At 51.2% G+C, this 13,667-nt stretch overlaps 1 protein-coding gene across 2 annotated transcripts in view; it reads right to left on the bottom strand.

The window, feature by feature from the left end:
• Positions 1-12,095, bottom strand: part of TRPV3 (transient receptor potential cation channel subfamily V member 3) — a 28,508-nt gene extending 16,413 nt beyond the window's left edge. For both annotated transcript variants that reach the window (XM_074319560.1, XM_074319561.1), the window contains exons 1-5: positions 11,977-12,095; positions 5,634-5,738; positions 5,378-5,464; positions 4,501-4,655; positions 3,524-3,700 (exon numbers count right to left, since the gene is read on the bottom strand). In XM_074319560.1, the coding sequence (XP_074175661.1) occupies positions 3,524-3,700; positions 4,501-4,655; positions 5,378-5,464; positions 5,634-5,738; positions 11,977-12,095 (643 nt within the window). The remainder of the gene's footprint in view (positions 1-3,523; positions 3,701-4,500; positions 4,656-5,377; positions 5,465-5,633; positions 5,739-11,976) is intronic.
• Positions 12,096-13,667: the final 1,572 nt, after the last annotated feature.

Here is a 13,667-nt window from a genome sequence, read left to right as displayed (position 1 = left end):
ACCTGGTATTATATTATATATTATATTATATTATTGTATAACACCCAGTCTTATAGTAAAATAAGACCGGGTCTTATAGTAAAATAAGACCAGGTCTTATATTAATTTTTGCTCCAAAAGATGCATTAGAGCTGATTGTCCTGCTGGGTCTTATTTTTGGGGAAACAAGGTAACCCCAAGGTCACCAGTTCGATTCCCACATGGGCCCTCCACAACTAGATTGCTGACAACGAGCTGCAGCTGAGCTTCCTGGAGGGGCAGCTGGATGACTCAGTTGGTTAGAGCACAGCGCTCATTCCGCGTTTCTCCAAAAATAAGACCTAGCCGGCCAATCAGCTCTAATGTGTCTTTTGGAGCAAAAATTAATAGAAGACCTGGTATTATATTATATATTATATTATATTATTGTATAACACCCAGTCTTATAGTAAAATAAGACCGGGTCTTATATTAATTTTTGCTCCAAAAGATGCATTAGAGCTGATTGTCCTGCTGGGTCTTATTTTTGGGGAAACAAGGTAACACCAACGTCACCAGTTCGATTCCCACATGGGCCAGTGAGCTGCGCCCTCCACAACTAGATTGAAGGATAACTACTTGGAGCTGATGGGCCCTGGAGAAACACACTGTTCCCCAATAATCCCCAATAAAAAAATTTTTTTAAAGATTTTTTTCATTGGAAAATTTGTTTATAACTAACCTTTCAGTAAGGAAAACCTTCTTAAGCAAGATCCAAAATGCAAAAACCATAAAGAAAAAATCGACGTATTTCCTTATATAAAAATTAAAGATTTCTGTATTTCAAAAGAAAGTTAAAAGGCAGTGGATAGGCTGGGGAAAATATTTGAGACATGTAAAAAGACAATATGTTTTTAAAAATCCGTAATATATTAAGAGCCCTACAAATCAATAGAAAGACAATCTGAAAGGAAACTGAGAAAAGAGTATGAAGTACCTCACAGAGAAGCAAATACACATAGCCAATAAAGAAAGTGGAAGAGGTTCGAATCACTGGTAATCAGGAAAATGACTTATTATTTTTCCTCCACCAGATGGGCAAAGACCAAAAAAAGAAAAGAAAAAAGGAGGAGGAGGAGGAGGAGAAGAAGAAAGATTAGTGAATGGTGGGGGGAGAGTAAAGTAATAGCCTTTGGAGACAAATTTGGCAATAACCATTATAATTTTAAATGCGCATGCCCTTGAACCCAGAAATTCCATAGTATTTTCCTAAAATATGTGTACATTGTGCACAGAGTCATAGATAAGAATGTGCACTGTGATATTGTCATAATGAAAAATTGGAAACCACCTGGATGTCTGTCAACAGAATGGTGAAACTAGCCACATACAGCTGTGCTCAGACGAAACAGGTAAGAAGGAAGCAGACTTGGACATTCTGACATGAGAAGGTGTCTAAGACATATAGTCAATCCAAAAACAAGCAACTTGTAGAACAATGTAAATAGTATAATACTACTCTATATTAAATAAATAGATAAACAAATAAGGCTGTCTATTTCTATGTGCACATACACATATACGTCAAGAGTCTAGGGAAGTCCTCAAAGCATACACACCTCTGGAGAGGAAAGTGGGGAACGGCTGAAGGTGTTTTTTTTACTTCGTTAAAATATTTGAATGTTTTATCAAGAAATTCTATTCATATGTCCTTTATGTAATTAAAACTGAATTATGTTAAATTTCAATGATGGATATCTAGAGGTTCATTATGCTAATATCTCAAATATATGTTTAAAATTTTTAATAAAATTTTTTAGTTGAATATATTATTTTTAAATAAGTCTCTGAAAGCCTCTGATAAAATGCTAAAAACAATTATACTTTTAAAGTTATCATTAAATACTCTTAGCAGTATAAGAAGGAAATATTAGCCTCTGCCAAATGGGAAAACTGAGGCTCAGAAAGGCAAGGTGACTTGCCCAAAGTGAGGAAAAATGCTACTCTGATGGTTCCAGGTGGCAAGGAGTATCTAGAACATGGAAGAGAAGGTATCAGCAGGTACCATCAGCGGGGAGAATGGGAGGCTGGTGTTTGGGAAGACAGGAAAAATGGCTCCTTCCACCATGCAGAGAGAGAAAGGGTGCCCACAGCCCCCGCTAACCCCAGTAGCAAGAGGCAGATTTATGAAAGAAGGAAGAGACAAGGAGGGGCTGAGAAAGGAGAGAGGTAAGGATTTGCAGCCAGGACAGCAAAGCCTTAATAGAGACACTAATCTTCATTTATGCACTGATTCAAAAAGGATTTATTAAGAACCTCTTATGTGAGACCCCAAGGGCACCAGGGAATCCACACGGGGAAGACAGGCTCCGTCCCTACCCTCAAGGAAAACATGCTGATAGGAGTCCCTGTAATACTGACAAGAAGAAAGGAGGAGACCGAAGGGGAGATGAGTCAGGACAGAGAAGCTTGAGGCACTGGCCTAAACCTCCCCGGCTACAGGACTAGTGTCAACTTCCTAGTGACAGGCTGAGCACATTATATAGCTCATCCAGTTTCTTTCTTCGCTTTGATTACCAGGGAGCTCAGTGTACAGTTCAGCCCTCAGTTGTAACAATCTTCCCTCGGTTTCCCCTCCTTCACTCCATAGTTTCTAGTTTTTCACAATCCTTGACTTTTTCTTATATATAACAAAAAAACTTTGAAAGTCTGCAGAGCTTAAATAAATAAATAAATAAAAGGTTACTTTCTCCCATGAGAAAATGTAAGGGCCCAAGCTAAACTCTCATTTGCAAAAAGCTGAGTTGTTTAGTGTTCCCTGGCATATCAGCAAAGTGGCATCCAGTTATTTTTCAGCCCATCATTTTTGTCACAAGCATCTCATAATATATTAACGGGAGGTTTCCTGACTCCAAAAACCCAAATGAGGATACACCTTACTGATTATTCACAATGGATTTCCTGGGCAGGAAAACACTATCCCAAATTTGGTCTCCCTGCACACTCTCTGACCCACCTACAAGAAAAGCCACAGAATTGAGACCCAAATGAGGGGTTAATAATAATGATGATGATGATGGTAATACTAACAGTTGCCATGTGTTGGCCCCGCAGAGCTCTCTAACCTCATCCCCGGCCTTCTTTCTGTCACTCACATGTGCCACGTCCATTCGCATCTCAGGCTATTGCCCTTGCCTTGTTCTGGATCGCTCTCATCATACAGGTGTCAGGTCAAAGGTCACCTCTCTGACCATCCTTCCTGAAGTTGCTCATCCCCAGTTACTTTTGGTCACATTACCTTCTTTTCTTTTCAAAACATTTTCCATCTAAAATTACTTTATTTAGAGCAGTGGCTTTTATCTGTCTTGATCACCACTGCATCCTGGTGTCAAAAAACAATGCCTGGCATGTGGTCAGTGCTCAAAATTATTTGCAGAATGAAGGAAGGAAGAGAGGAGTGTCTGCGATGTGGCACGCTGTGTTCCCTGGGGTGTCAGTGACAGCAGTTCCTCCGCATGGCCTGACCCCCACCCGCTGTCGGCACACCCGTCCCTGAGGCAGGTACCTTCATAGGCCTCCTCCGTGTACTCGGCGTTGATGAACCTGTCCAGGATGTCATTCTCCTCCGCGAAGGCGAGCAGGATCCGCACAATGGCCTTGGTGTTGGGGTTGATGTTTAACAAGGCCTTCATCAGACAAGTCTTCCCAGTGTCCGAGGCCGTCAGCTTGTGCATAAGGAAGTCTGCAGGCAGAGCCACAGGCTGAAGCCACAGGGAGGCCCCTTCGCCCTCCCAGCCCCACGGAGGGGAGGCCAGGGTGTGGGCTGAGCTGCAGCCTCAGACCCTGGGACGCTGCTCCAGGCGTACTGCTGGTCTCCCTGAGTCTGCAACCCGCCCTCCCCGCCCCTCCCTGCCCCCCCTCCTCTTCCTCTCCTTTGCTGGCTCCTTCTCCACGGCCCGTGAGAGCCTTATCAGAGGGCTTTCACTCTTTAGCTTCTTGCCCCTCTCCCTGGTAGGAAGCGGTCTCACCCACTGCATGGCTTCTCACTGTCCACCTCAGTCCTAACACCCTGACATCTGCAACCTGCCCCCTCCTGGTAGTCTATAAATAGAGCTCATCACCTCCCCCTAACCTGTACTCCCCTGGTCCCCAAGACAGCTCAGGCTCCAACATCACCAAGTCTCCCGTGGCACCACCCGATTCCTTCCTATCGCTCACTGCCCGCATCCTTCAGTCCTGCCAGTGCCACTGCCTGAAGTGCTGTGCCCCCTCCTCCAGCCCTGCTGCTGGGGTCCCAAGTCTGCCTGGACAGTGGCCTTCTCCAGTTTCACCCCCGTCCTCCACACAGTAGCCAGACCATGACCTTCACCTGTCTAAGCCCCTCTGTGGCTCCCCATTGCCCTCAGCGTCAGGTTCAAAGTCCCTAGTCCAGCATTCAAGGCTCCTTACACACCAGCCCCACGAGTTGGTGGGAGGGAAGGTGGACAGTAGGAGCCAAGCAGGCCCCTAGCCCTGCACCCTGTGCCAGGGCCAGCCACTGACCAGGCACGTCCAGGCCTCGGCGCCGCTTGCAAAGCTCCTGCAGCTCCACTAGCAGATCTAGCAGCTCCTGCACGCAGCCCTCCGACACCGCCGCAAAGATGCGTTTCTTCAGCCGCTTCTTTTTTCGCCTCTGCTCTTCTTTGGCCAGGTTTGCACTGAGGCCAGGAAATTTGTCCCACTCACCACACGTGCACCACCACCCCATGCTCTCCTCACTTCCCCTGCCAGAGCCAGTGTGCCTATAGGGCACTGCACCAGCCCTCCAACATCTCTGTGTGCCTGTCACATGCCTAAAATCCCCTCCATTAGTGCCCCAGGCCCCTGGAGCAGCCTCCCCTTCTAACCCAAATGCAATCACATTCCATCAAAATCTATATTTGGATACACATAGTAACGACCAGGAAGGATCTATACCTGTTAATAATGATTACCTCCAAAGTATGGAATTAGGAGAAGGGAAATTCCATTTTCGTACTTTGTGTTGCTTGAATTTTTCTCATCTACCTTTCCCTGCCCTCACTCCAAACAGGCAACCATGGTAATGCACTGATGTGTATCCTTTGTGTGTGTGTGTTCTTGCAAAATGCACATTGACGTTTGATGGCTTATATGCAGGTATTGCTCATTTACGAATATGGTATTGCATTAAGTTCTCATTCCGCTGCCTACTGTAATGAATGGATATGACTTTTACAGTTTGAGAAAGATAATACTCTTGTCCCCCCGAAGTTTCCTACACACCACAGCCATGGGTCCAGACATGTGTCCCAGCCCCGAGGAATGGTGGCTTCTTTCTGTTTCCTGCAGGGCCCCTGTGCCTGTCCTTCTGGCACCTGCCTGCTGGGCACTGTGGGAGGAGAGGAAGGGCCAAGCTCACCTGGGACTGTTCGGGTTGGATGGAGTCTCTGCCATGTCATCCTGAGGAGATTGTGGGGAGTCCATATCATCACAGTTGCCAGAGAGGCTAGCAGGAATGGGGAAGGGAAGAAAGAGGGACAAGCTTCAAAATGGACAATGGTAGCATGCCACAGCCAGGCCTGGCCATGTGGCCCAGGGCCAGTCACTGCTCACCCACTGGAGCTGAGGGCAGGCCAGGACAGGGGGCAGGGGACTGGGGGGCAGGTTGTACTCACCACTGCCGGATATTGGAGTCCATGGGCTTGGAGAAGATAGGGGGAGAGGTCTTGGCGACAGTGGGGTTGGGCTCGAACCCTTCTATCTCCAAGAAGAAGTAGGCGCTGGGGGGACACCCAAGCAAGGCCGTTAGAGCTGGGGCAAGGCCTATCCACCTGTGTGTCCAGCCGCCCTGCTGCCCAGGATGCCCGCCTACCAGCTCCATGCTGTACTCCATGCCCACGTGCCCTTGCTCAACCTTCACAGCAGCCTTGTGGGGTGGGTGCCATCCTTATCACCCGCATTTCACAGGTGCTCTGAGGTCAAGTAACTTGCCTGAGGTCACACAGCAAGTAGGTGATTGAGTCTGGCGTCAAAACTGGGTCTGGGTGACTCATCACTAGAAATATTGGGTAGGTGAACTCAGTGGTCTCTCTTGGAGTGGCCTACCAGCTGTGGGGGTTTTCCTGTCTGCCTCCAGGTGCAAAGGAGTCACCGGGGAACTAATTCCTCCATCATCTGCCCCCCCAATGGCCCCTCCTCCCTCAGGTCTGAAGCACAGAACTTCCGGAGAGGTCCCTAGACCCTGAGATCTGCAAGGGCCTTTCTTGGCTCTTGAGGGAGAGGAGAAGGGCTGGAGTTACACTGGTGGCTCAGGTGCACTTCCCACCCCCACCTTCAACCCCCTTCCATCATCACTCCTGCTGGAAATCCCTGTCAGGAAGGGAACCTCAGGAAAATCCTTTGGATAGTGGAGGTGAGAAATGGAGGGGCGAGTGAAGGGTCCGCTTTCCCCAGGGACGGGGAGAAGAGAGACATGGGCCCAGGGCCTGTGACCTGGCTAAGCCTCAGGGAAGAAGAGACATTCACTGTCCCATGAGAGGCAAGGCACACACCCAAGATGTGACTCCCCAGGCAGACACAGCCCCAGCCAGCCTCAGACACCCACAAATGCGGACACACATGCTCTCAGAACCCACAATCACACATTCAGAGACACACCTTCTCGTGACAACTAGGATGGTGAGGATCAGGCTGAGGATGACCTTGGTTGCAGCAACATCCCCACCCCACAGCTGCTGCAGCACAACTGCTGGCTCTGTGAACTGGCTCTGCGAACTGACCCGGGCACTGGCCTCCTGACCAGCAGGCCTCTCTCTCCTAAGCACCTCTGCTGCCAGCTGCCTTCCCAGGCCCAGAAGGATCAACGAGTCCCTCCCTTCCTCACAAGACCACAGAAGGGCTCCCAAGTTCAGTCCCATCCATATCAAGTTCAGAAAGGAAGGCAGCAGGAGAGGGATGGTGATCCCATTCTACATATGGGGAAACTAAGGCCCCGTATGAAGAAGCAGCTCATCCACAGTCACCCCTCTGGGGAGAAGACAAGTTAGTCAGAGAACCTGACTCCTGATGTCCAGGCTCACAGCTCACACCGCAATCTGAGCTGCTCTGCTCTCCCCTCAGCCCTCTGGATCTGCTTCCAGCAAACCAGCTCCACAGAGAGAAGCCACACAACATAGCCACCTCCTGAGGGCAGGCGGACAGTAGGAAGCTGCAGGCCTTGCTTGGGGAATCCCTCTCCTCTCTTCCAGGCACAGACAAGCCAGAAAGGCTCCGCTAATCCAGAAATGGGTCTAAGTGGGGTGGGAGGCAGTGCTGGCTGACACATCGGCCTCCACCCTCCTGCCTCCTGGCCATCAAGAGGAATTTTCTTACCTGACCTAAAATCAAATCCTTCTCCCAAAAGAAGACAAAGGAATAAACTCCTGTCTGGGAGCCTGAGGCCTGAGTTCTAGTCGGGCTCTGCCTCTGCCTCCTGTGTGGCTCCAGGTGGGCACTTGCCATCTCTGGGTCAAATGTCCTCACCTGGATGGAGAATGGCTGGGCCAGATGATCCCTAAGGCCTGGGCTCTGGAGCAGGGCAGGACTGGGGTCATCCACTTACGGACTGGCCAGCTGGAAGGGGCATCCAGGGTCATCCAGTCTGATCACCCCTCCCCTGCAATAGTCTCCCAAAGCTGTCCTGTCTGGGCTCCTTAGTAGTACATTTACTCAACAAATATTTATTGAGCACCTATAATGTGCCAGACACTGTTCTAGGGGCTGGAGATGGAGTGGTGAACAAGTGGGCAAACTCTATCCTCTCACAGAGCTACTGTTCTAGTGGGTTGGTCAGAACTGGCCCCAAGGATTAGACCAGGGCATAGCACAGTGAGGCCATTGCTTTTCTTACTCTAGATAACACTCTACTTCAGCTATACTTGTAAGTTCTAGAAGACACTCTACTTCAGCTATACTTGTAAGTTCTAGAAGACACTCTACTTCAGCTATATTTGTAAGTTCCTCAACAGCAAAAACTACAATTGCATTGTCCTTGATTCACCAGAACACAACACTGGTCCTGACATTCAGAAGACCTAACGAAATGGCTGAGCAGAGGGATGGATAGGTGATGAGTGGAAGATAAATGAGTGAAAAGAATAATGGCTGGTGGTGTAGGTGGACAGATGAGTGGATAGATGAATAGATAGATAGACAACGAATGGAAGGATGAAAGGATGGATGGAAGGAAGGATGGATGGATGGATGGATGGATGGATGGATGGATGGATAGAAGGAAGGAAGGAAAGAAAGAAGGAAGGAAGGAATAGGGAAAGGAAGGGAAGGAAAGGAAGAGTGGCTGAGGAATTAGTAGTTGGGTGAGTAAATAGGGGAATAGATGGAAAGACAGGTGGACGAGACCAATAGGTGAACAGACCAATACAACCTTATACTGTAAATGTTGTTGGGAGGTTGCATCCCTCACGTGACTCCCACTGGGCTCTCAGTCGCCCAAAGCCCTCACTTCTCCCAGTCTTGCATAAGAAGCTGAGGAGGGGTCCTCTGCCTCTCTGCCACATCCCCTCCTTCTCAGGGCCTCCTGCCAGAGCCCACGGGAGTCTCAAGAATGGTCCTGGAAGGGTGGCCGGATGGCTCAGTTGGTTAGAGCGTGAGCTCTGAACAACAGGGTTGCCGGTTCAATTCCCACATGGGCCAGTGAGCTGCGCCCTCCACAACTAGACTAAAGACAACGAGCTGCTGCTCATCTTCCGGAGGGGCAGCCGGATGGCTCAGTTGGTTAGAGCACGAGCTCTTAACAACAAGGTTGCCAGTTCAGTACCCGCATGCGATGGTGGGCTGTGCCCCCTGCAACTAAAGATTGAAAACAGCAACTGGACTTGGAGCTGAGCAGTGCTCTCCACAACTTGATTGAAGACAACTACTTGGAGCTGATGGGCCCTGGAGAAACACACTGTCCCCCAATATTCCCCACTAAAATTAAAAAAAAGAAGAAGAATGATCCAGGAAACCAAATGATGAGAGCATCTGTCGATGAGAGCATCTGTCCACTCTGGGCCTGGAGACTGGAGACTGAGGGCCCGAGGGAGGAGAAGAAGCATGTCCTTATCTCATCGTGAAGTGTCCTCACTCGTGCTGAGGCACTGCTGAGCCACAGGGCTGCTGACTCATCAACTCACCCACTCCTGCTCTCTATGTCTTGCCTGCTCTCTCGCTGACTCACCCACTTACTCAAAAACTACGACTACTCCTATGCTATACTCGTATGCTCTGTGTAGGAAACGTGGGGACAAGAAGGGAAGCGATGACCTTTCCAGCAACCCTGTCCTCAGAGATTTCAACCAGAGCTAAGACATCATCCTAATCACGACGCTACCTCTTCAGAGAGGCTATCGGGGCTCAAGGAAGGAGACGGTCCTTCCAGCCGAGGAGAGGGATCAGGCAAGCCTCTGTGCTCTGTCAGGGTGGGATTTGATCTGGGTCTTGAAACGGACCTGCAGTTTGGGAAAAGCCTGGGAGCAGAGAGCAACACGAGAGAAGCCTCCCTGGCAGGAAGGTGAGGGCTGCGGCTGAGGAAGGAAGTCTTTGGGAGCTGCGAAGGAGCGTGGTGAGAGCCAGGCCAGAGAAGACCCGACTGTGGGCCAGGACCTAACTCCTGGTGCAGGGAGCTGCTGGACCATGAGGGCCTGTCCCATGCCTGCCCTACTTGCCACTGCAGATGTCACCTCTCACCTGCCATCAACAGCAGGTGGCAAGCAAGGTCTTGTGACATCCTGGCTCCTGACCTGCAGCATATGCTGTTTGTTCATCCTTACCTTTGGCCCAGACCAAAGGACACCATCTTGGTGTTGTTAACTCAGGTAAACAGACAGGTGTGCACGTTTCTCCTGCATTTCTGTCTCTTTGAAGGTAAAGAACTATCCCTGAGCAGCTCCAGGGCTGGGGAGGAGCCTATCTCACCTGCTTTGTCCCAAGAAATGCCCAAGGACTCTTCCACGGCTTTCATGGGGAGGGGGGGGCGTCTCTGTCCCAGGGCATCACCTTGCCCAGGGCCCAATAAGATGGTCACAGTGACACCTACTCATGGGGAGTGGCATGATAGTTCAGGAAACATCTCTCCCCAAGATTTCTTGGTGTTTTCAATTCTATTTCCTTAGTGGTCAGAATTGCCTTCCTTATTTACACATAATTTTTTCTTCACTTTTCTTTTCCTTTCTAGACCTGAGTCCTATACTCAGTTCTGAGGGAGATTCCCAAACCTTCTGGCTATTGGGAGAAGAAGGCACATGAAGGCCCCCAAAGAGCCCTTGGGAAGGAGAAGGAGCCACCACTTCCTGAGACAAAAGTCACACCTTACACCAGACCCTTGACTGGTCAAGGTCATAGGCACAGTGAAGACTGGGGCTAATTCATGAACAGGGATGGGCTCAAAAAAGACAGCGTGACCGCAGGAAGGACCTGGGATTTTCCTGAAACGCTGTCCTCAGTCTTTCCCTGACGTCCAAACTTCCCCTGGTAACATGAGCGGGAGGGAGAGGGAAACAGAGTCAGGAGGGCAGTGTTCAGTGGCTTCTCTCAAGCATATCTCTGCTCATACCCAGACAAGCCCACCCAGACCCAGGTTGCCCCATGGTCCCACTGAGACCTGTCTGATCTCCGTGTCCAATGAGTTTTCTGTCCTATGCTCCAGGATGGAGCTTCTACCTGGATGTTCCACAGGTACCTCTCAGCCAACATTTCACACCTGAACTTGACTTGTTTCTCCTTGCTCCTTCTCTGATGTGCCCATGTCAGAGATGGCCCCATTATCTTATCAGCCTCTGCTTAGATGCCCTTTCTCTTCCTCTCCACCTGCCATCATCCACTATAATGCCACCTCCTCCAGGAAGTGCCCCGAGATGCCCCTGGATCGGAATGACCTGCCTCTCCTCAGACCCTGCCCTCTGCCAAGTGCACCCTCATCAGGGCACTTTTCACATTCTCTATGGTGCCCCTCTCACCAACCAGACTATGAGTAGGGGTGGGAATTCTTTGTCTCTGTGTCTCAGTCTCCCCAGCCTGGACCCAGCCGCAGGCCTGGTGCACAGAAGACCTCAGTGATCATTACTCAGACCAACAGGAGGGAAAGCAACAAGCTCACCTCTGGCCCAAGAGTGGGTCTGGGATGGGGCAAAAGAAGCAGGGCAAGTGGCTAACCTAGACCAGGGGGACCACTCTAGGGCCAAGGGAAACACAGCTGGCATGGAGGAAGGGCATTCCAGCTTGAGGGGCACAGAAGAAGCTGAGGGAGTGGAGGGACTGCAGTGGAGGCAGCTCAGGGGCCAGGTGTGACTTTCCCTGGAGAAGTACTTTCCCTGCTCCCACCTCCTCCATGTCCCCAACTGGGAAATGGTCATAAGCATCCCAACGCTGTCCAGTCCCCAGGGATCCTATGGAGTGACGATGACAATGAAGGTGACGTTCAAGACAACAGAAACACTACCGACGTCAGCATGGGCTGGGCACTGACTGCGGGGCCAGGCCCCATGCTGAGCACTTTGATGGCACGGTCCCATCAACCACCATCCTACGAGTTGGTGCCATCGCTGGTGTCCCCATTACACAGGGGGGGTTAGAGAGGGTGAATGACCTGGCTGGGCACATGGTGGAGGTGTGTGAAAAATGTACCCAGTAGGGGGTCCAGGCCACCTGGAATTTCCACCCGCCTTTTGCTCCTTATCTCAAGGATGACTCCAGCAATCCCTTGCCTCCCCCAGGAGCCTCCCTGAATGTTCCTGCCTCTGTGTTTCCTGACCCCTCCAGGGAGCCTCGCTGATGCAGTTATACTGACCTCCCCAGCTTTGAGTTGGCAGTGTGGTTTCCCCACCCATCCCCAGTTATAGGCCGTTGGGCAGGACCAGGCCACCACAGATGAGACGGAGACTCTCAGGTCCACCCCAGGCAGGGGCTCCCTGAGGGTGGACAGCAGGACTCCTCCCGTGCCCCTCACCGTACGGCTCCCAGGCCTGAGCCTGCTCGTCCTACCTCTTCTTAGTGGGGGTAATCTCCGCTGGCCTCTTCTCCTGCAGAATGGCAGCGTTCCCACTGGGGACGGTGGCTTTTCTGCCCATGAGGGGCACCATCTCCTTGGGACGGTCATTCATGGCTAGAACATAATCACAGCACAGGTATTCAGGTTGAGGGGGCATGGAGGTGGTTCAGGGGATTCAGACCCCCTTGTCGCACCACGTGGCCCCTGTTCACACCCCCTAGGATGGGGAGCTCACTGTATCTTTCCAGGCCACAACCCTTCTCAGGAATAGGGAGACTGTCTCTGCAGCTTCCCCGTCTCCCTGCTCCAGCACCCCTGCTCCTGTGGGTCTTAGGAGAGCCCAGCGGAACTTCCAGGTAAAGACCACCATGCCCTTAGCCTATCTCAAAACATCATCTCCAGCCCCACCAATCTCTGGGTGAACACCTGAGAATAAGCTCTGCTTTCTCAGTGTTCCTCTCAGATTGTGCGCTCAGAACTCTCCTCGACAGAACAGGAGGTCTAGTGCTACCTCCTTTGCATTAGACACTGCTCCTAATAGTACAGCTTCAGCCCTCTGGTTTTTGGATTTCTCAGCACCCTGGTGGTCTCTGCAGCTAACACACTGATCATCTCTCTCTCTTACCCACACAAAGCTGAGTGTACCCTGCCTCGTGTCTGTCCACCGGGAGGGAGCAGGTGAGCCCCCTCCCCCAGAGGCAGAGGAGGCAGCCTCTCGGTCCAGACCTGCTTTATTGATGCTCAGTATGGCTGGATCCCCTGCTGGGACGGAGATGTTGGAAAGAGGGTCTGATGCATCTTCCAAGGAGACTGTGTGGAGGAAGGACAATCCAGGCAGAGGGAACAGCCTGAACAAAGACCAGAGGTCAAGAAAGTTGAACAAGTGGCAAGGAGCTGGTGTGGCTGGAGAGCCTGGGTTGTTCGTGGGGCACCATGGCAGTGAGAAGCTCAGGAGCAGGTTGGGCCAAGTTGTGAGGACGTGGAACACCAGTCAGTCACCATGGCAGACCCCCAGAGCAATGTGGGACCTGGGAGGGCTTCGGGTCACATAGGAGACGGCCACCTTAGAGAGAGCAGGCTGCGTGCGGGACGGGGGACACCGGAGGCTAGGGGACCAGGAGGAGACTTCTATGGGGGTCATCAGGATGGGGAAGGGTGGGCTGGCCATACAGGATGAGATGGTCAGGGGAAGGGGTTATGTGGGCAGGAGGCGACTCTGCAGTCAACGGGGGTCATTCTGAGCTTGAGCAGTCCTCAGTCATGGAGGTGAGGGTGGGGGGTATTTCTGTAAGAAGAGCCCAGTTGTGTGGGGTGGAGCTGGGGCTACTTGTGATCCTGCCCCAAATCAGAAAGCTTCCTGGAGGAAGTATCTGGAGCAGGTGGTCATCAGACTGGAGTGAGGTTTAGAAATGGGACAGCCCCCACCACACACACACACACACACACACACACACACACACACACACACAGTGAGCAGCCTTGGGAGAAGGGGAGCCATTCGGGGGAGGCCTTTGCCCCTGGAGTACCGGCACGGTGAGGCAGGGAGCTCTGAGGACAGGCCTCAAGGCCAGACCGGTGGAGCAGCCCATTAAGAGAGAATCATAAGCAGCCAGATGCACAGAAGTGAAGGCCAAGAGTGAAGGAAAGGGAAGAAAGGGATGGCTGTCACCCCTCTCTGGGCCTC

Source organism: Rhinolophus sinicus, linkage group LG15 (assembly GCF_036562045.2).
Source record: "Rhinolophus sinicus isolate RSC01 linkage group LG15, ASM3656204v1, whole genome shotgun sequence".
Taxonomy (NCBI): domain Eukaryota; kingdom Metazoa; phylum Chordata; class Mammalia; order Chiroptera; family Rhinolophidae; genus Rhinolophus; species Rhinolophus sinicus.
Note: the sequence above shows the minus strand (reverse complement) of the source record. Positions and strands in the feature narration are given on the sequence as shown.